Below are 22,792 nucleotides of genomic sequence, written 5' to 3'. Positions count from 1 at the left end.
TGATATATAATTCTAGAATTCTTCTTGTAGTTTCAAAGACCATTTTAAGAAATGAAAAATACCACATCCACTTTTTGTTTGCAATTTATTGCTTATATAAACGCTCTCTAAACAAGTTTTGGTAAAAATAAAATCTATCAATAATAATCATAAATAAAATCATCACAATGACTTTTACATGACATTATATTGCACAATTATAAGCCTTAACAAGAATCACAGAACACAAGTGTTGTTGCTCAGGTTGTGTGTAGGAGGAATGTTCAGAGGTCCGTGGGCAATGTCACACTGGTTGCCTTCAGAGGGCAACAGAAAATCTGAACTTTAACTGTCTTTGCTGCATTTAATCAAGGTCTTCAGATTATCTGCTCTGGAAACCGATGACCAAATGATCAAGTTGTTTACTTTCACATATTGTTACTCAACTTTGTAATTGATAGACCGTCATGATTTACTCAGGAACAGAAGATTTGTCGTGGTACAGATCTGATGTTTCAGTGCAGACGTGGGTCACATAATGTCAAAAAAACATTTTGTTCTTGTGTGAATGTGGACTTTAAGGTACAAATGTGTTCCGTCTAGTTAGACAGCTGCCCAAACAGGAAGATGTCAGACTGTCTTCCTGTTCAGACAGACAAGTTTCAATCTGCACCACAACAAAGTCAAACATCAGCCCCTTTCAGTCTGGTGTCAGCTCAGCTTTTCATCATTTCACAGCAAAGTTCTACCAACAGAATCAGCGTGTGTCTCAGCTCTGACCGACAGCAGCTTTCTGTCTGAGGTTGAACCAAAAGGCCATCTCCCTGTCTAGCTTGGCAGTTTATGATTGGTCTGCTACGGAAAGGCCTAAAAGATCCAAAGACTCTGTTTATGTTGAGTGCGTATGTGTGTGTGTGAGTGTGTGCATGGGTCTGTTCAGATGTTGTCCACCTCCGCTCTGAGTTCAGGGCACACTTCCTTGAGTAACATTTCCATCAACACCTAATGGAGACAGTGACACAAAATAATTATGTTTGCAGCTGTAGCTACAAATCATATAATCAATTGTATGAAATTTGTTTTTAAGACAGATATAATGTGCATTATTCTTACATAGAGAAGATGTTTGTTGGCACTAGCCTCCTGCAGGGCATTGAAGATCTTGATGATTCCAAAGCGGGCATTCTGCTGGCCAACTAGATTTGCTAGCGCGTCTGATATGGAAGATCATATTGAAACAAAGTAAAGAGGTCAGACATGTTCTACGTTTAAAGGGATAGTTTCGGATGTTTTGCAGTGGGGTTGCATGAGGTACTTATCCATAGTCAGTGTGTTACACACAATAGGCGTCAGTCAGGACACCCACAGTTTGGAGAAGCAGGGAGACAAACTTTTATAGATTGTTTTAGATGGCTAAAATATGTTTTGCTGCTCCCCAATCCACAGCAGTACATTGCTTAGCTTCTGTTTCGGCACTCGTGCTGCTTCTTCAAACTGGAGACATGCAGACCAACATGTACATAATGTAATACACTGACTATGGGTAAGTACCCCATACAACCCCACGTCGAAATATCCAAACTTTCCCTTTAATATCTACAAGTCATGTTTACATGTGTTTAAGTTGTTACCTGGGATATTGTCAAGTAGTTTCTGTTGAGCCCGCTCCTTAGTTTCATTGCGCTCAGTGTCGGTTCGGACTTTGACGTGCGGTGCCAACTTCCCGTTGGGCCAGAAGGTGTCCCTGAACACACTGATGTAACACACCAACATCTGTTCACAGAAGATCCAGTTTACTGTGTCCCGGATCTGTCTAAAATGAAGCATGGAAGATGTTAGTCTCATAGCTTATAGTATCTAGTGAAATGAAAATACTTTTCCCAGTTTTAATCCTGTGTCTCTGTTTACTGATCACTTGTCTCTGTATTATGCCAAATATACATCCAAAATTCAATATCAGAGTATTTTTACATCAAAATCCCTGTTTTTTTCTCACATTCTTACTTTTGTTTACAAAACTTTATCCAATCGAATAAAACTTGGGCGGCTCGCTTGCCACAGAACTCATGTAAAACTGCGCTTCACCCTCTGTGGGTTGTAGTACCTACCAAACAGAGCAACATCAATAGGAAGAGATTTGTGTTTGGATATCAGTGGGCAAAAAAACCTTTGTTTTCATTTCCAAAACAATATGACTGAGGTTTATAATTCATACATCTCTCCCTCGTCCTCCTCCTTATCTAATGTGATTATGGTGTGTGTGGAGCCAACCATGTGCTGTAGCTCCATATAGTGCTAAATTCTAAGCGCGCCCACTTTTTAGGTGTCTAATGAAATGGGAAGGATTTGATTTTAATCCCTCTTGTAACTGTACACTGCTCAAATATTCCATTTAACTGGAAAATATGTCAGTACAGAGGCTGAAGAAGCTCTAACTACCATCAAACACAGTAACATGTAACCACTTTTTACTCAAACACGGTAGTACAGACACCATGAATAAATGGAACAGTCTATTCTGCAACATATGTTATGATTAAGCATCACATGTTGCATCCATACTATGTGGAATGAGTTATATTAGTGACAGCCCCTGAAGGCATACTGGTAGTTAATCAAAATGCAGACTTGCTGGAACTTACTTGTTGATAGTTCGTCCAAATGTCACCTGGACTAGTGCAATTAGAGTCTTCCTCACCCACTTAAACACTGAGCAGACAGACAGACAGACAGACAGTGAGAGAACGAAACTGATAAGATAAATTCACTCAGATACGTCAGAATTCATGATTTGGTACCAAAAAGAGAGGACCTTGCTAATCACATCTAAAACAAAAGATGTAACGCCACCTTTTGCCATACAGAGACAGTTCTTTTTCCTTCATATACTGTAGCTTCTGTCTCTTTCATGTCAGACTTTTTGGTCTGTGTATTGACATTAAAATGAAAAATGCAACAGTGTGCTACTCACTTCCTCTGAGTTCAAAGATCTCTCCTATGAGCATGAAGCAGGGCTCAGCCAGGGCATCTTTCCTCCCATCTCCTTCATCACCGTAGTCTGACAAGTCACTGTCATCATCAGCCTCCTCCTGGAGACAGCAGTAACACAGAGCACACACAATCCAAATGAGGATGCAAGACAGCTGGGGCCAGATGTATAAATGATGTGAATGCTCAAAAACCATGGGTGCGTCTTTCCCCACGCATACATGTTTGCCAATTTTCCTAATTATTTTGCAGGCTACAAATCATTTTGTATGTGGTCAATCAAAGGCACATTTATAAACTTAATTTGCAATTATTTATGAGTCATTCAATATTTCTTTCGACTTACATTTGAGCATCATCTCCCTGTCGTAATGATCACTTAATTTTATCAGAACTGTGATGCACTTTGTAAAGTCTGTTTCAACATGAGTACTATAAATTCTTTCTGACGTTTTATAATAATGATGATTGAGGCTGACACTATAAATATCCAATGACGTGCGTAATGACCACTTCGATTTTGGAGAACCTCCCCGATGCGACATCATCATCTTTGCCATATTTCTCACTGAAAGGTCTAGTAAGTGGTGGAGCAGGCGCAAGTATCAATATGCAAATGGTGGTTTAAGGGCATCTCTAAATCCATTTATGCAAACTGTGGGAGTGGAAATGAGGCTTGGGCTCATGCGTCCAGCTCTACAATAACTGAGATTTACAAAAAAGAATTTGGCATACATGCTGCTTTATAAATCCGAAAAGAATGCATATGCATATTTCTGTCTTTGTGCATACCCACAGTTTTAGAAGTGGATCTACAGAGTTCTATGTATCTGATCTTTGGAGTGCAAAGGCAGCCCACAACTTAATGTTACTTCACCAGTCATGAATGATCGTGTACCTCAGTATGAGAGAAGAAGTCTCCAGGTAGCCTCTCCAGGAAGGAGGCCAGAGAGAAAGACGATTTCTTCTGGATTGACATCACCTTCAAACATTGAATAAGATCATCACTACACAATATACTGTATGGAATCATACCAATGCCCTCAAATGTCAGAGCTATGAATGACATCATCTGGACAAATCTTACTGTAATTATCAGTTATTATCTTTCTGTGAAACTTCCACAGAGATGCTGTGCTGAGGTGATGTATTGTTGTGCACAACACACACCACCAGAGGTCAGTATCTACTGATGGAACAGGCAGCTGAGCTGAGAGTGAGTGCGAGTGGTGAGGACAACATTACAGGCTTTGTATAAAAGCAAAATGCCTCTGCCCCTGTTTGGGAGTATTGCCACATATAAATTTATCTTGAGATGACTTCTTCCAACTACAAAAGCAGTTTAATAGCCACATGACTTTATTCAACTGCCAGTCTGCCACCACTATCCACACATCATCTCAGTTCAGCCCACTGATGATTGATTATCCACTGCAGCAACAAGTATCATCTGGTCCCCCAGCAAGTAGGGCTCTTATTACCTATCTATTCACTATTCCACAGGCCAGAAGTATTTAAACCTAACGAGACTTATCTAAAGCTAGATTTACACTGTACAATTAGTTGTTGTTTAATTCTAACTCCCACTGTACAATTAAATCTTCTGTGATGTGAAGGCAAAGCTCAATTTCTGTGCTCACAGTGTGGTCTGATCATCAGGCCATGATCTGCTCACACTGTACATGTCAAATAGACAATAAGCTGGCCCATCAGCTCCTGCGGACTGTTCTGGCTATTGACAAATGTCAATAAAGGTTTGTTTGAGAGCTCCAGGGCTGCAGGCAGGTAGAAGTTTGTTTGCTAGCGAAGGTACAGTTCACAGTAATGTAAAGACAGACATTTCAAATAAAGCTTAGAAGTCCATTTCTTCAAAAAACGGGTCAGTCCACGTTTCGATTCGCCCTCTCACAGTCTCTCTCGCTCTCTCTCTTACACATACACACACATACAGCGAACGACACCTGACAACGCTGAAATTTGGTGCGACTCCAAAATAAGTCGTGCAGCTCAAAAATCAGGTCAGAATTGGGCTCAAATTGTACAGTGTAAGTTCAGTTTGAGTAGGGTAATTGCGTATTAGACACACAACATTGCAGGCCGGACAATGACACACATGCTACAATAACTTCTATCACCAGCAGCACAGTTTTTACTTTTTAAATTTGTTTTTACAATGTTACATACTGCATACACCAGTAAAAATGTAAAGACGGTATGAAAAAATAGATTCTGCCCAAGCCAAATTAGTAGCCCTGACTTCGTTGAAGGGTAATGAGAATCTGGTTACCTTGAGGTGCTCTGGAGACGGGCTGAGGAACGCATAGAGAGCCTCTGACTGGCACAATCGCTCATCTGTCAGCAGACGCTACAAATACACACACATGGAGCCAAAGTCATTATGAACATCATTATTTAGCTGGCATCATACAAACAGAAAGAGGCAGTGTGAGCATAGAGCTTGGCATTGTTCTCTAGTAGACTGGATCCAAACCCTCCAAAAGTGTAACAGGCACTGAGCACTAAAGGGGTCCTCTTGTCAAGTCAGCAGTAATATTAGCCAAGTGTATATAGCTTTACAGTTTGTACTGATTGCATGTTTACCTGGAGAAAGGCATTGAGCTGAGTTTTGCTCTTGTCTAAGAATTTCTGGTCGATGGATTTGAAGGGAAGTTTACTGAGCGATGGTAACTGGAGTTTCTTCAATGATGGAAAACACTGAGGAAGAGACACGCAGAGATTGAAATGTGCTTTCACAGTAATGAAAGATATAACACATCCATGCCAAAATAAAAGTATTTCCAGTGTATTAACAAATAAACACAATAGTCACAGTTTGTAAAAATGCCAAGAAACTGAAAAATCAAATTATAAATTTGTACCCTAATGTGAAATGCAATTTTCTTTTTGTTAACATTGATTTTATAGAATTGGTATGGAAAAAAGTAGCGTTCAAGAACAGGTGTCAAAGTCACGGTATTGGTAGTGGTATTGAACAGGTGGGGTGGGGTGAGGTGGAGGAGATGAAACATTCAAACACTGGCAAAAGTTTGACATTTCTCAACTAGTGGTATTGCAGTATAAACATAGTTCTGTTCAGAATGAAAACAAATCCATAGACATTCAGGTTTGGTGTTGTGTTACCTCGGTGAGTTTGCGATGCAACATCTGGAACTCAGTGAGTTTCCTCTGGACGCTCCAGCGGCTGTTGGCTGTCTCCTCTCCTTCTACCAGGCTAACACACACACTGTAACAAGCTACTGTCTCACCACCCTCCTCTGTAGCCTGGAAAACACACACACACACACACACACACACACACACACAGAAGGTTTAACAAATGTCTAAATGACTGCACAATTGATATTAGCTTGGCACAACAATTTGATCCATGTACAATATATTTCTGTTTCTACAGATGGTGCTGTGGACTGGAGGCACTGTGCTTTCCTGTTAATGATGTTAAATGCAACCCTGCACACTTCTGTAAATGGTTTGGGTGACTGCATCTTAAATGAAGTTTGTAAAGTGGAAAGGAAGGTCATCAGAGCACTCCAGCGCCTTAGGTTCTACACTGACCATCAGCCAGTTGGTTACAAATAGCTTGTTTCTATAGCAGTGGTAGAAGCAGCCATTTATTGATGAAAATGTCATCATTCATCATGTTATCCCATTAGACATTTGTGTGAAGTTTTGTCATAATGACGTATGAATTCTTGAGTTAAGGGCCAAAAACATGTTTTGTGAGGTCACAGTGACCTTGACCTTTGACCATCAAATTCTAGTCAGTTCATCCTTGAGTCAAAGTGGACGTCTGTGCCAAATTTGAAGAAATTCTCTCAAGCTGTTACTCGAGATACTGCATCCGACAGAATGACACGCATTCAAGGTCACGGTGACCATGACCTTTCACCACCAAAAATTCTAATAAGTTCATCCTTGAGTCAAAGTGGACATTTGAAATTTGAAAAAAATTCCCTATAGGTGTTCTTGGGATACAGAGTTCGTGAGAATGCAACAGATAGAAGATCATAGTGACCTTGATCTTTGATCAGCAAAATCTCATGAGGTAATTCTTGAGTCAAAGTGGATGTTGGTGCCAAATATGGAAAATTTTCCCCAAGGTGTTCTTGAGATACTGCATTCACAAAAATGGGATGGACTGACGGACAACCCAAAAACATAATGCCTCTGGCCACGGCTATCACTGGCACAGAGACATGAAGTATTACCTCAGCAGTGGTGATAGTAGCCCGCCAGTGCCCCAGGTTTTCACACCACCAGTCAGTCCTGGTAATATGTTGCTGGAGTTCACCGTGTTCTTTCTCCATGGCTCCGATCTCTTCTTTTAGTTTGCTCACAATCTACAAACACACAAAATAAAGATTGTTAACTAGCATGCCAGACCGGACGTTGTGTGTTTTATCCTGCTGTGAACTTCTGAAGTGATTTTGGATTTGACCCCAGGGTGTGTTTTGTCACATTTGCTTGTATTTTCTTACCTTTTTGTCTGGTTTGGGTGCATTCTGTATGGAGCCCAGGGCCTGTCGCTTGTACTCCAGTTTGTCGTAGAGTTGTCGGAGTTTTGTAGCAGCATAGCTGGCCTGCTCATTAATTCCTTTACTGCCTTCATCACCCACCTCTTCGCCTGCATCTAGACCCTGGCACTACAAAATCAAATATACATATAGTTATTAAAATATGCAATAACAGAGGTATAAACACTGAAAAATTATACATTTGAGTATCTTAACAGATTCTTGACAACATAGTGTATGTCTGACCCCTTCCTCCTTTTCCTCAGTGCTACACTGTGATTGGCTATGATGCTCGTCTCGTCTGATCAGCCTATCGTAGAGGTCGGAAACCAGGAAGGAGGGGTAATAACGTTCTCTCATGGTCTCAGCCACCTAGAGGAAGGATGAGAGAAACAGAAACACTTAATTGTCATCGTAGAATATTTTGACACTTTTCTTGTTCCTCTGAGGACCTTTAGCTATGGTAAATAGTTACAGTTAGCTAGTAGTAAAAGCAGCACTTGCCTGTTCTTGTAGTCGAACAAAGACCTGTGTTCCTCTGTTCCCCACCAGACTCTGTTGGATCTCCTTAAGGAGAAACTTTTCCACTGGAATCTCCTTGCTCTCCACAAAGAATTTTTGGTAGATCTCTCCTACAATTTGGGGCACTTCATTCTGTCACATACACATAAAGAAACAAATAAGCAGTCAGGCTACGTTCAGACTACAGGCAAATCAGATTTGTTTCTCAAATCAGATCTTTAAGACAGGCTGTCAATGCTGTTATTTGCAAGTGATCAGATTGGATTTGTGTATCGAGACATCATCAGCCTCCTGTAGGGGTTGCTGTGGTAACAACTTAGGCGTCAGTAACTACGTAGCTACGCTGACAACACGGCTTTCCAACACATAACGCGTGACAAATGCCGTGAGATATCTCTTGATTATTTGTCCCTTTCCAGTAGGTTCCCTCCAGCTTTGACAATACAGATGCGAAAGTGTGAGCAGACAATTTCTTTTGGCATCTGTCCACGGACTCTTGCTGATTTGAGCAGCCAGAATGTCCATGTAGAAATCCAATTGGAATTGCATTTCAACCCACTTCCAAGTGTGGTTCGGGTCTGTTTTGCAAAGCCCAACTCATGTACATTTTCCAATGCATTAATGTGCTTTAGTATAGCACTGATGTCCCAGTAGAGAAATATCCACTTGGCATTTCACTGGCAAATGACAACTACTGTCACAATGTGTATTCTGATGTGGACGAATAACGGTAGCAATATTTTACAATGCTGTGTGAAAGCAACACCCAGGCCCAGCACTAATACAGGACACTACAGCTGCAGCAAAACAACCATCATAAATCATTATGATATCACAATTCACCCACCACCATATACTGTTAGTAGTGTTAGACTAAACCCTCTGCAGAGTGTGTGCGTGTACAGGTTACCTTATTGGCAGTTTTAAGTGTTTCCACCAGTTCCCAGAAGCTGATCAGAGCTCTCTTGTCAACTCTCTCCATGTAAACTCTGAAATGCTCCCTGTAACCTGGATTACACATGATGTCATCAAACTGAAGAATCTGGATGTCGGGAGGAGAGAGCAAATGTTAAAACATCAGCCACATGGAGCATGCTCTGATCCAAAGCACACACTCTCAAGCATTGTATTGTCATTGTACTGACAAAAAATGTTACCCTTCACAGTCCGCCTTGTTTGAGTCTTACCTTCTGACTTTGAGGATCATCGCCATCATCAGCCCCTCCTTCCTCATTGTTTTCATAGTTTGGTCCACCGAGTAGGCGGATCCGTTTCTCACATTGTTTCTTAGCAACAGTCAGCTGATTGATATATCGTTTCATATCTCTGGCTCTCAGCAGGTCTGCTTTCATGGCTGCTGACTCTTTACCTTTTCGCTCTAAGAGAAAGTGACAGCAGATGATGAAAGAAAAGTGTGAGCCACCGTTGGTCACACAGTAATACACTGATATCTGATGTGGAGCCACTGAACCGAAGATAGAGCTGATAGACATTGTTAACCGTATGTGACAAACAGGTACTTTCAGTCAAGCATAGTGGCTGGTGAAAGCAAAGTTCCATACATGTTGATTTTTATATGCTTGAGTACACTTATGCTCATTAGTACATTTACAGGATACTGCACAATGATTCTGATACTAATGGAGAATTATAAGTATGTGGCAATATTTTTATGAACAAATGTAATCAGTTTTATTGTAACTGGTTTCAGTGGGTTTGATTAGTAATCGGTTTATCATTTAGCTACGGTGTCACTCACTTTCAGACCGTACCAACGCATAAAAGAACATGTAACTGAACAAAATAACTACAAACAACAAAAAAAAAAAGCTCTGCTAATACATGTATGTAGAACAATGACTTTTCACTATCATGTCTGTTTGTTTCTGGCCACACTACCAGCCTGGCTCACTTTGCTCATTTTCAAAATTCATACATTTTATTCCTATGGTCTAAGACAGTTAAAACATGAACAACTCTTTCCTAAAATCCCAAAACTAGGGGGCTATAACTCAAATTTGTGAGGTCATCAAGTATAAAGTCTGGAGCTGCTCCACAGATAATGCATCGGGAAAGATATTATAGATTGGACTGAAGCACCCAGGGGAATGTTCTGAGTACATGGGTACATTTTCTGTTTCAGATCTGTGAACACTACAATAAAATAAAGCTCATTTGGTTATTAATAAAATGAAAATAAATATTCGGTCCGTTCACAAAATCAGGCTCCTATTCATTGTCTATGGAGCAGCTCCAGACTTCATACCTGATGACATCACAAGTCTGATACTTACTTCTCTGATTTCTGGCTTCGAGAGAGAGTAGCTCATGTTCACAGCTATCGACTGAACTTTCCTAGGCCACGGAGATAACATAATGGAAATCTTAATTTACGTGGTGTTTCCCTTTAACTCTTAGGTTCAGCTTTCATTGTTAGTTGTTGGTCTTTAACCTACTCTGACATGAGGCTGAACTCAGTGCCTTTAGGCCACCTTGCACGTGACTGACACAGCTCAAAGGCCACGTCAGACCTGATTACCCAGCTCTCAACAAGGACTGTCAGAGCTGTTGCAGCGACAAGAAAAGAAGAATTGTACAACTGTTGCAGTCACTATAATGAACAACGTGGTCTACTGACAACATCAGCTAGCTGTTCAGCTGCTGTACATTCTGAATGTTTCTGGCTATCTCCACAATCCCTAAATTCCCATATTTTTTGGTTTTGTTTTGTGTAATCACATTTTGGCTTTCCTGTCATATGGTGAACTGTAATGTTTCTGTACCTTTCTGCTTCTTGAGCTGAGGGAGGCTGCTGATGGTGGTGGCATGAATAATCTCTACCACTATCTGATACCTACAAGAGACAGAGATGTAAAATTTCAGTCAGCAGTTGGAATCAATCAAAAACATCAAAATGGGCTATCTTAACATGAAAAAAACTGAATACTACTAAAGTAAAAAAAAAAGGAATATATATACATTATGATGTGATACAACAGTCAAATGTTATATGCATTTATTCTAAAGCATGCACCACATATAGTACAGTATGCAAACATGGGGGTAACTGAGTCTATGTTTTGAGACATTATTTTGTCAAACTAACAAGACAATATAGCAGCATCATGTCCAACCCGCATTTAGATCTAGTATATAGCCACAGAGACAGTGTCTGTTCCCATGGTAACCCCACAGCAGCAAGCAGACTGGTGGATAACACTGTCTGGTTAACATGTTTGTGCGTATGTACAGTATGGTTTATTTAAGGAAGTCTATGTTCGTACGTGGCAGTCTCAGTTTAATGAGGCGGTACAGGTGTATGTCTGTGTGTATCACTGGTGTCGTGCCTGAGTTGTTTGAGGAAATTGACATCAGCAGACGTTGATATCAGTTTGATGAAGTCTTCATAGGAGGCAGCGTAGGTGTAGGCTTTCTTCTGCTGCTCAGCCTGCTGCTCCCTCTGCTCCAGCTGAGACAACAGCATCCTGTTTATGGAGTCTGGATCGCTGAGCACTTCTACCAAAGGCTTCAACACTGGAGCACGCAGACACATACCAACACACATACCAATACACATACCAACACACACACACACACACACACACACACACACACCAAGATATAAAGACATTTAAACAATAGGAAACATCTACTGATTGCTTTTAATTAAGTCTGAATCACTAACTATTTCTAGAAAATGCTGTTAAATTTCAAAGAGAAAAAACATACACAGACATAATATACACAGTGAAGTCTTCTCAAGCCAAAATACTCACAAATATCAGATGTATGCCCGTATGTACAAACAGATACCAGCAGTCATTCTGCCTTTCAAGCCAAACCAACACTTTTAAAGCCAAAGTGGATAATTACAGCACAGTGAAATGGATCTGTATGCCACCGAACTGAAATGAATCCACCTCTGCAATCCCTCGAGACCACTTAGACTCCCCTCACAGCTCTTTTCGGTCGTTGCTCCAATGTTCCTCATTAATGCCTACACATGTCACCTGGCAGTCATCTAGAAATTATACTGTAGCTACATATGTAGCTCTGGTTTTAACGCAACACCGGTAAATGCTTGTATTTCGCTTGTGTGACCTTAAGCATCTTAATAATTACCTGCCAAAATTGAAAGCAGTGACCATGACTTACATTACCTCAATAATTAAGTGACTGTACATATAATTGACAAATTTAATAAAGTGGATTTAGTCCTTAGGTACTCTTTATGCCTTTAGAGGGCTTAATTTGTGGGAAATGCAGTTCTGGAGACAGAATAGCAGCTACATATCAGGATTATGCGTTTACAACTACCCTCTAATGTAATACATAAATACTGAAAGGAAGTCCTTTTATTTCATCTATTACTTTTCATAGCAGGAAAAGCACAGGTGTAATTAATAACACTCATAATAATGGTCGCATTCAATTTAGTCTTTGAGGTTCCCGAGCCCTGGTATTGTGCATGCTGACTCCATGGCAGGGCTTACAGCTACATGTCAGTGAAACAGAGCTATCATCAGATGAGAAGATCTATTACTGACACAGCTGACTCAATACTACTATACAGGAGGAAAGGACAGACACACACAGTAACAGAATAAAAAACAAAACAAACAAAAAAAGGTAACAGATTCACCAACAACATTTGTGTTTTTATGACAAGTCTGCCAACATGACATATCATACAGTGTTTTTTTTATTTGATCTGTAACAAGTTGAGAGAGACTAATTTATGAAGGAGAAAGACAGTGCGGCCGCTCACTCGTTCACTACAAAGAGCCGGCTGAACGACTCGGCTCGTTCGCAAACGTCACATCACTAAAGCTAACCCACTATCCATTAGCACTTGCTTGTATTGACAGGCTTGTTATAGAGGGCGCTGCTATGGCTACAACAAACTTCATATCTGCGGAGTCTATTCTGGGTCCACGTTACAATAACCAGATCACATGATGCTCCCCTACGCGACCCTCCAGCAGATAAAAACTACATGAAATAGTGTGCTAAACGAGCACAATGTGTTTTTAAATGAATAAACCATTATCAGAGGTGATATGTGATGATTTTTTTTCATGCATTTACCCATGTTTATCCGTGACATTGTGTAAATGTCCGTGGCAGACATTTGAAAGCGAGTAGATGACAAACAGTACAGTAAACTTGTAGATAACTCAAATATATGTAATAACTTAGGTGGAAAATGCTTTAACATTTCATGCAGCCTCTCGGCTCGGCAAATGGTAAACAACCCCACTGGCTTCTCTACATGTCGCTTCCGTACGCAGTCAGTGGAGCCCAAATGAATACGCCGCAACGCTACACTGACGTGACGCTTGCAGCCGGTGGAGCCCGGCCGTAAGGTTCTGCTCGTTAGTAATTAACTCTGATGTTGGATGTTCACTTCTTCACACAGATGAGTGTGACCACACCACCACAAATAAATTCCTGTCCTGTGGGAAACACTGTCATACATAATTTGTCGCATTCGTTAATACACTTATTCTTATCTAAAACAGAGAGATGTCTTTTATAGCAAATGAGAACATTAGCAAAAGGCCTCAGCTGTTACAACAGACCTTTGCCTTTATCACGAAATAACTGAAGACACACTGCAAGTGCTACTGTGTTATATCTATGTGTCTCTGCCTTTCCTCTTTTTTTTCACAGCGCACATTTTTACTTGTCCTCGCTGGCACTAATAACATCAACAATGGCTCCATTCCGTTTGAGTTTCCACAAAAGTCACACCAAAGGGCAAACATGCACAACACCAGGACCTCATAACTGGGACACCTTCCTGCTGTCATATGTCTGTGTCTGTAGTAAAAAGGGTTCTCTAATTTGTAATGTGGGAGGTCTTGTGCAAATTTTGATTGATTTCAAATCAAGTTCAGACCATTTCTTAATTTTCCCACCATGATCTTGGATGTCTGACTTTTAGGGCCTTGACACACTGGCCAACAGTCGGTCGTCAGTCAATGACGGGCCATTGGTGTGTCTTACATCCTAGTTTTTGCAGTGTGTCCCGATCTGTTGGCACTTGTTGGCCATTGTCTGCTGTTTTTCAGTCGCATCATCATGCTGAATTGGCATCAAAGCCGGCGGAGCCCATCAGTGAGAGAAATCACTCTGATTGGCAGTTCAGCTCAGTGCACGAGAAGAGAAATGGAAGTGAGGAAAACCAACAAATGACTTGAGTTAGAGGGTGTGAGATCAAAACAAATTTGTTATATTAGATTATATTATTTTGAGCCACTGAGCTGACTCTTTTTGTTGTTTTTCGCTAGCACACAGTAAATATCATAATTTTGATTTCAAGAATATCATTTGTTCTTCCACCACTGGGCTAAGTTGTTAATATGCTAACTGGCTAAAAAGCACCTTGAATTTGTCCTGTTGGTCGTCTAGTTTCCTGTTTTTGAATGACCAATACAGTCTACAGCTGCCTGCTGATATGGAAAGCTATTCCTCTCATGCGGGCACAGAACATACGTGCTAGCCGGCCATTAGCTGTAGTCTTTGCGATGTGCTCAAGTGCAAATGTTTGGTCAAGACACAGGCAACATGAGGTGGCACAAAAGTCAGCCTTCATTGCCACTATGTCGGTTTGGTGTGTCTGGGCCTTTAGAGTTTGTGTTCACTAGCTGACCCAAGAAAAGAAAAGGTTCACTATAGTGTCAGCACAGTCCTTGCACACACACTCTCATGCACACAATGTCACAATACCTTTAGTAGTGATGACTTCTGTGAGGCAGCAGCGTAGTGTATGTGACTTGGCATCCTTTTGTGGCAGCAGACATAGCAGCAGTATTCTGGCTACACAGCGAAGAAAGGCCAGCTCAGAGTCTGGACTGACCAAACAGGGATGGAGAGGAAACGGCCGAGCACACTCCTCTGGTCTGGATGCACACATGAGAGAGACGCAAATTAAAGCTGAGATATATACAGAGAGACAGAGTGTTATTCTGGCGGTGCTAGATGTCAGATGATGTTATAGGAGATCTGATTTCACTGACATAGCTAACACTGCCACTGTTATTCATTCTTCTGCTGTGTCGCATCTCACTGTCTTTGCATCTAAAACCTGACTGAACAAGATGCGTTGCTGCTACACTGTTCTTAAACTATTGAAAACGAGGGAGGCCAGACATCTCTGTGTGATCAAATCACAAGTCTCGCCTGACTTGCGGAGATAATGAAACCAGATGGTGTGTGAATCATCACTCTGTAAGCGTACCTGGCAGATGCTGCCTGGAGAAGAGGGAAGTGAATGTGGAGGATTTTAACGTTGTTTACATGGTACTGAACTGCCATAATTTCACCCCATCTGTGTACATAACATTATGGTGCTGGGTATGAACACTAACACACTAACAAATCAAAGCTGACATATTTTCTGTTCAAACAACAGTGAGTCAGAACGTTGTGCAATGAAAGCTTTACTAAGAAGTGAGGAACACTGTTTTTCACTGGCTTTCCCTTACATGATTTCTGGGTAACTGAGTGATAAACACCTTGGAAAACTCAAGCCTTAACTTGGGGAATGTAACTCTAACTATTCACAATTATATGTGTGTGCGTTTGTATACCTTGCAGATGCAGCCTTGAGGTCAGTGAAGTGTGTGTGTAGGATTCGGATGCTGTCGTAACACACCACGTTGACAAGGTCAATGTCAGCGAGCCTGGATCTCAATTGCCCTATCATCTGCCACCAGTCCTCCGACAACATGGAGTACAACTGGCCCTCATCATGACTCAAAGGGATGTACCAGGACAGGATGTAGTCTCTGTAGGCATAGTCAAACACTGTGGAAAGACACAGGTGGAGAGAATTGATATATAGATATCATTTTTGATAGAAGACGAATACTAAAGGCACAGACACCTGCAGCACATAAACAAAGAGTAGATCTAAGTAGTCCCTTTGCAAAAAGTTACCACCTTTTTTTGTGTACAAGAAAGCGTTGCTGCCAGTCCACTGTTGGCAAATGGCTGCTGAGATTTTAAGCATTCTCAACAAGACTTGAACTAGCTCCATTTTCATTGTGAATGCTCTAATCTCCCAAGCCCCCTGAACTACCCACTGCATGTATTGCGTTAGGTTTCATTTCCTTCAAAACCCTGGTGAACACTGGTGCAGTATTTGAAAGGTAGAGGAAGTATCATCCATCCATCTGTTTTCAATATGCACTTCTCCTGTGCAAGGTCAAGGTGGTAGCATACATTATGCGGCATGTGGTGTGCACCCTGAACAAGGGGCTGACACATAAAGATGACCCTCAAGAATTTTGCAGGCTTTTTGGGATTGTTGCAGACAAAGATGCCTAATTTCACAGAAGCTTTTCTAAAACATTGCAATGCATGTTGCAATGTTCAATGATGTGGATGCAACAGCCTCTGTCATGGTGATTTGTCTTGTCTGTTGTCAGCGTGTTACAGCCATTCACCGAGTGTGTTTGGGGAAGAAAAGTGTTTGTCAATCAATGTTATTTGCGTTCTATCACAAACTTGCACATGCTTTTGTGCAGAATATCAGGGAGTTGCCTTGCATGAACTTACGCAGTAATTGTTTTTTTGTAAATGCGAGACATTCGAATCACAAATGTCTCTATCTTCACAATCAAAAACAAGGAAGTGAGTTTGACATTAGGTGGGTTTGACATTAGGTGGGGACTGCTACGATTGGTAAATCTCAGGGGAATCTACAGCATGAAAATTTGCAGTGATTGAACAAAGCTGCAAGGTCACACAGGGAAATGGTCGAATTTGCATTGATTGCTGCAATCAAGACATCAAAACATCCTGGAGGGCTGGCTGACTGACACTCAGAGAGACACTTGGACAGACAACCTCTCGTTTTCACACACAGACGAGTTGACTATCGGCAATTTAGGGTCACCAATTCACTTAACCTGAATTTCATCTGACTGCTGGAAGAAACCACAACACTCAAAGAAAACCCACGGAAGTGCATGTATAAAGGCCACAGCTAGATGGTGAATTCAAACCTAAGACAGTCTTGCTGTGATATATTTTTCCATGGCAAGTGGATCTAACTCATTAGCCATATCTTACTGTTAGAAGCTTAAACATACACACTGTCAGTGCAAAAATAGATTGCCACTGGAGTATCAGACGCAACTGGAAAAGTATTCTAAACAGTCTCTACATTAAAGGAAAATTACAACAGTGAAATTTCAGTTAACATTAATGCTGTAACGTCTGCATACTGATGTTACTAATCAAGATTAGCTTTGAAGAAAAGAGTATGGTACTGGAATCATAATTAAGTAGAACTCCATGAAAGATGTAATTCAAATCAATCTTTCCTTTTTGATCTGTTAACTAAGGGCAACGTCTTTTAGCCTTTAACTGTACCTCTGTGAACAATCTTAACATCTTTACAAGGATAACCGAAGAGCAGACATGGCGGACATGGTAGCGCACATTTCTCTAGGGTTAATGATGCAACTATGTACAGTATTTCACCAACATACTATGTAGCAGACAAACCATCTTTTGTACAAAATGGTCAGCTTTCACAAGTATATTGGTGCCCTTTTTAAATTCACCATACAAAAGGGTTCTGCATGTTCTCCATTAGTTTCCACAGATTGTATCCCTCCGCCCATAGCCCAGAGACTTGCGAATTAGGTGAACTGGTGACTCTATTGTCTATAGGTAAGTGCATCTATCTGTCCGTGTGGGTTAGTCTTGTGATAGGCTGGTGATCTGTTTGGTGTAGAGCCTCCAGCCATGCTAAACCTGAACAGGATCAATGGTTGAGAAATAAGATGGATAGATGAGTAGATATATGGAAGGCTGGTGCTTTGACAGTAGTTAAAGTACATATTTTACAGTAGATCATTTCCAATGCAGTCAAAATAGACTGATAACAGGCACCATTTTCTTTTACTTTGGAAACCAATTCTAAAAATATTAACTCTTTCACTGCTAAAGCAGGAATAAGTGTCACAAAAATATTTTTTAACAAGTGAATTTATGCATTTTTGTATTTGCTATTATGTGTTAAACAACTAAAAAAACAAGCTAATACTGAGAGGTCCCCTGGGAAGCTAATGCCCTGGACTAAAGTACTTGATTTAAATCCAAGAATTGTGCACAAACACAAAACTGATACATAAACACTGTTCATCAAAATAATCAGCACAGCAAGTCCTGACTGTGAACCTAATAATGTCATCATAAACCTGTACCACACAACGCCTCAAAAACTGTTTCAAACACACATAGGAGCATATGCAAATACACACCCTTAGTGTAAATCCTGGAGCCATCTGTTACTTGGCAGCCAGACATACTGTGCCCCTGTGTATGTCTATGTGTGTGCGCGCGTGTGTGTGTGCATGTGCAAGTATGAACGGGACGTGATGACCAGGATGCTGTGCTGTTGTAATCCACTATGAGTGGGAGGGCTCCCTGTCAGGACGTGACGACTGACAGAAACAGAGCTCCATCAGTCAGCAGTTTTCTCAAAAACAGAAGTTGTGTGTGTTTCCAACAGTGTCAGAAACATTTCATGAGGGATCTTTTGAATGCAAACCAATCAGCAAAGACACTCACTGAAATAAAGACTGATTTTTGAGGATGTGTAGAGTTCCTTTTTAATTTTTTTAAGAGAAGAAAACATAAAATTGAGATGGTAGTTGTGTCAGCTATTATTCCTTCTCCACAGCATTGAGCCGGGTTTATCAGAAACCAAACTTGTGAACATTAGAACAGTGAGGTGTTTTCATGTTGTTTGTTGTCTTATTTGTCTTTTTTTAGTTCTTTGTGAGTCATTAAATTTGGCTTTCTGGTCTCTATGCAGCAAAGGCTTTGTTCTGCTTTGTTTAACTGCTTTTACTGTTGAAGTGTTTTTGTGGTGTTTGTTGTCCTATTTGTTATTGCTTGGGTCCTTATGTGTCATAACAGCTGCTTTTTGTCTCTATGCAGTGCAGGCTCTGTCTGAGTCTGTATAATTGTTGCTGCTTTTAGTGTTGATTTTATTTTCAGTGCTTTTATTCTTAATGTTTGTGCCTTTAAGAACTCGTTTATGCTTAACACTAGATAGGTAAATGGAGACAGGAGGTGCCTTCTGTCGGAGTTCATTTCGTCCATTTTATTAAAGCTTATGAATACCGACGAAATGGAGCCGTACCACGAGAGATAATGGGGGCAGTGTGGCATATTTCAAGCGAGATACAACATAGGAGATTACCAAGACATTTAAAAAGTCACAAAAGCAATAATAGTAAACAGAATTTTTACTCAACATGTCGCAACTTTGCCCTCTCATACCATCTATTGGCCATATCTATGCCACCATGAAGGACACAAACGGACAAATCTATTTTTATATGTAAAGGGAGTATAAATGAGGCTTAACTATTGCCTGCTTGGGAGCTTCAGATGAAAATGATTCAGTTATTAATATGCACTGTCCCTCCCGAATAAAGACAGAAATTAAGAGGAGAGAGAAAGAGATTTTGGACACCTACTTGTCATTACTTTGCAACAACACTGTCTAAGTAGTATTGCATAACTAAGTCACATTTGTTAACTTCAGCAATGTGAGGCTGTTACCAAATGTAGGGAGATGATATAATGGATAATACTGGTGTCCTTTTGTCATGATAAAAAATGGGCATAACATGATATTAACATAAATATTTTGAAATGTAGCATTATTGTACGACTATATACAAGCACAGCTAAAATCAGACTCTATTCTGCTGCAGAATATTTGACAGTGCAGGACACTAGAAATACCTTGCAAAATCATGATCTTATTTCAAGGTAAAAACCAATTGGGATTTAAGGGCATCAAATAATTCATATTTCAGACACTAAAAGATGATTCATTACCTTCTTTCAGAGCTTTGTCCACATTGTGTGACACCACCACTCTCCTGCTCAGGCTTGACTCCTGAACTGGCACTGAAAAGCGGGCCTGAAAAACAACAAGAGCATCACATCACATCTCTTCACTTCACATCACAGATGGGGACAACAGCTCAATATCAGGAAATATTGGGCAATGACAGGAAGGGAAGGAAGAGAACATTGAGAGCTGGGTGTCAAATAAGCGTAAAATTCCAACAAACAAGGCAGCCCAAATTTGTCATAGCTTATACAATATGTCGACCAGACAAATGCTTGTGACAATACTCCTCCACTGTCAGCATCAATAAGTCATCAGGGCACAGTGGCACACAAACACTGCTGAAAGGCAGCCGCTGGGTTGTGGCAGCCTATTAAGGCGAGCCACCAGCCGGCTGCAAGGACACAATCACTTTCCTTGCAGAATAAATCACCATATATCTGTGTGTGTGTGTGTGTGTGTGTGTGTGTGTGCATTTAAGTGTGTCTAAAAACCAGCAGCATGACTCCACCTTATCTATTATAGAACAACACAATGAGGATCCAGGGGGCAGAATGAGAAGATGAGAGAGGAGAGAAAGATGGGGGAGGAGAGGGAGATAATTTAGGGGGGAAAGGATGAAGCAGTTGAGATGGATGCAAAAATGAAAAATATCAGGATCAGATTTGTCTGATCAACATGTTTACAAGTGCTCCAGTCTGTTAGAGTAAAGGTTAGACAGAAGTGCCATTAGATTACAGTAGAATTTGGCAGTTTTTCTCCCTATCAGTGGATTCCATCAGTTGGTTGTAACTCATAGTGTAATGCTAATGTAACATCAGAAAGAGCTGGTAGAGTGTGTGTGGATTGCAAGAGGAGTACTGCATGTCATCAGTGAGTTTAAACTGAGAGAGCCCAGCATCTTACCATGAGCTTGTTGAAGAACCCCAGTTGTACTGCTGACTGTCTTTTGGTTCTGTCAAAGCAGCTGACCTTGAGAGGACTTTTCCTGACTAGCAGAACAAAACTCCCAGCCAGGAAACACAGGAGGGCGAAGGACACATAGATGAACAACTTCAAGAAGAAAGAGGTGAGAGTCAGGCCTCCCCAGGCCAGCTGAAACACTACTGCTGCCACCACGCCCAGGCAGAAAGCCGGGATGAACCGGAAAGAGGAGCCGATAGAAGAGGTGGAGGTGGCAGACATGGGCACCTCTTCTCCTCCGTTACTGCTACTCCCTCCAGCCAGTGGTGTAGTGGTAGTTGAGGGGGTGGGCATGCTGCGACCCCACCATCCATATATGTGTCACTACGAGTTTGGCTGAAAAGTTGGTCCGCTGGTCTGTACGCCAAGTCAGAGAGGGAGGTATACTGTGTACACTCGTGTATACCCTCGACTACAACACTGTCTCCAAGAAGAGGCATCCCCGCTCTGACATCTCCTCACCGACCTGCACCGCTATGTTTTCCACGTTCCTAGCATCGGCCCGCCCGGCGGCCACAGCAGCCACGGAGCCCCGTCAGCTTAGTCATCCACAGCACGGTACTCCACACAAAAGCACGGGGCACCAGGCACGGCTGGAAATAGGCGACAGGAGCTGCCAGTCGCCCGGAGAGCAGACGGAGAGAGACCCGGGGTGATGGGATAGATGTAGCAACATCCACCGTCACCTTGGAGACAAATAGGTGGAAAGGTAGCTTAGTGACTGTTGCTAATCAACTGGGCTAGCAGGAAGCTCAACTGGAAAGCCAGTGTAAGTTACTGTAGCCTGCTGTAAGACGAAAATACATGACATACAAGTAAAAGCCAGCAAATACTCTCGTACTACGGTGTGGTTTGACAACTAAACCAACTGCAACACCGACAGCTAGCTAACTAGCCTGCTTGCTAAGTAACCAATTTAACATCAGCTAATGTTAGCTTACTCACCTATCGTTGAAAAAAGGTGTGCGATAACAACACTACATTCTCGCTGTCCTCTGTAAGACAGTGTGTCGAAAGCTTTGCGAACGCGAATTAAAAGTATTATTAACGCAACGACAAAGTATATCAGCTCAAAAATCGCACCGGATAAAAACAAGCAACTGTTATTTTCCTCGAGCTCCAGCTGACTGACAATCTCTCGCTGAACGTTGAAAGGGTGTCAGCCAATCAGCGCCTGTGTTAACCACCGACGGTGCGCCTGTTTTCGTAATCAGGACAGCCCGACCGGGCGGGTTTTTTTGTTTGAACGTTGCTATAGATGCACTGGGGCAAATACCGACCAACCAGGCAGCGACGGATTATAATCATGCGTACACCGAGGTAAAGGATCATGCCTCGTTTCTCTGAACATTGTTTTTTCTTTCAGACAATAGCACATTGATTTCAATAAACCAGTTGCACCAAAACATATGTTATTATTTTTGATTATATTTTAAAGAGTTGTGATCTTACAGAAATGAAAATTATCAGATCTGAGCATATTTTTTTATCGGAAAAATACTGATATTCTAAATAAACCATGTGGAATCAGACACATCAGAAATAGTTAGGACTGTGTTACACCTGCAGCAAAATTCTTTTGATCTTTTTTCATGGGTGATTTACAGTGGGGGAAAAGCCTGTTATTTTTAAACAAATATAGTATCAATGCTAAAGTGAAAGAAATGTCCTTCAAAAATGTACATTTACTGAGAAAAGGAGGAAGGATTTAAGCTAAATATAGATTATACATGTGCTTTTGTTCTTTCACTGTGAGCATTCAAGTTTATTTTGGATACATATGCAAAACTTTATAAACAGGAAAATAGCACTGATGTTATATTTTGTGTTCCATGGATGGCTGGTAATATTATCTATATTATTCAGCCTCTGGTCATTCTTTCAATTCCATATCCATAAATCGAAATGGTCTGAC

General features: G+C 41.1%; 1 protein-coding gene across 1 annotated transcript; it reads right to left on the bottom strand.

The window, feature by feature from the left end:
• Window positions 1-71: 71 nt before the first annotated feature.
• Window positions 72-22,039, bottom strand: snx25 (sorting nexin 25). Its single transcript, XM_049585505.1, has 22 exons — window positions 21,823-22,039; window positions 20,821-21,563; window positions 19,899-19,983; window positions 15,620-15,836; window positions 14,757-14,929; window positions 11,372-11,558; window positions 10,808-10,878; window positions 9,212-9,402; window positions 8,935-9,066; window positions 8,007-8,156; window positions 7,749-7,874; window positions 7,467-7,631; window positions 7,197-7,328; window positions 6,109-6,249; window positions 5,569-5,682; window positions 5,255-5,332; window positions 3,866-3,949; window positions 2,951-3,068; window positions 2,622-2,688; window positions 1,611-1,792; window positions 1,093-1,193; window positions 72-981 (listed from the first exon to the last, which is right to left on the bottom strand). The coding sequence occupies exons 2-22, from the start codon at window positions 21,169-21,171 to the stop codon at window positions 916-918; spliced, it is 2,931 nt and encodes a 976-aa protein (XP_049441462.1). The 5' UTR covers window positions 21,172-21,563; window positions 21,823-22,039; the 3' UTR covers window positions 72-915.
• Window positions 22,040-22,792: the final 753 nt, after the last annotated feature.

This window comes from Epinephelus fuscoguttatus, linkage group LG9 (assembly GCF_011397635.1).
Source record: "Epinephelus fuscoguttatus linkage group LG9, E.fuscoguttatus.final_Chr_v1".
NCBI classification, from domain to species: Eukaryota; Metazoa; Chordata; class Actinopteri; order Perciformes; family Serranidae; genus Epinephelus; species Epinephelus fuscoguttatus.
This window is presented reverse-complemented; position numbering and strand designations above follow the sequence as displayed.

Coding starts and splice junctions, on each gene's coding strand:
- snx25 (XM_049585505.1), bottom strand. CDS start 21,171: ATGCCCACCCCCTCAACTACCACTACACCACTGGCTGGAGGGAGTAGC. Junction 6,250..7,196: donor CTACTATCACCACTGCTGAG/GTAATACTTCAT, acceptor TGTGTTTTCCAG/GCTACAGAGGAGGGTGGTGA. Junction 3,950..5,254: donor CGTCTCCAGAGCACCTCAAG/GTAACCAGATTC, acceptor CAATGTTTGAAG/GTGATGTCAATCCAGAAGAA.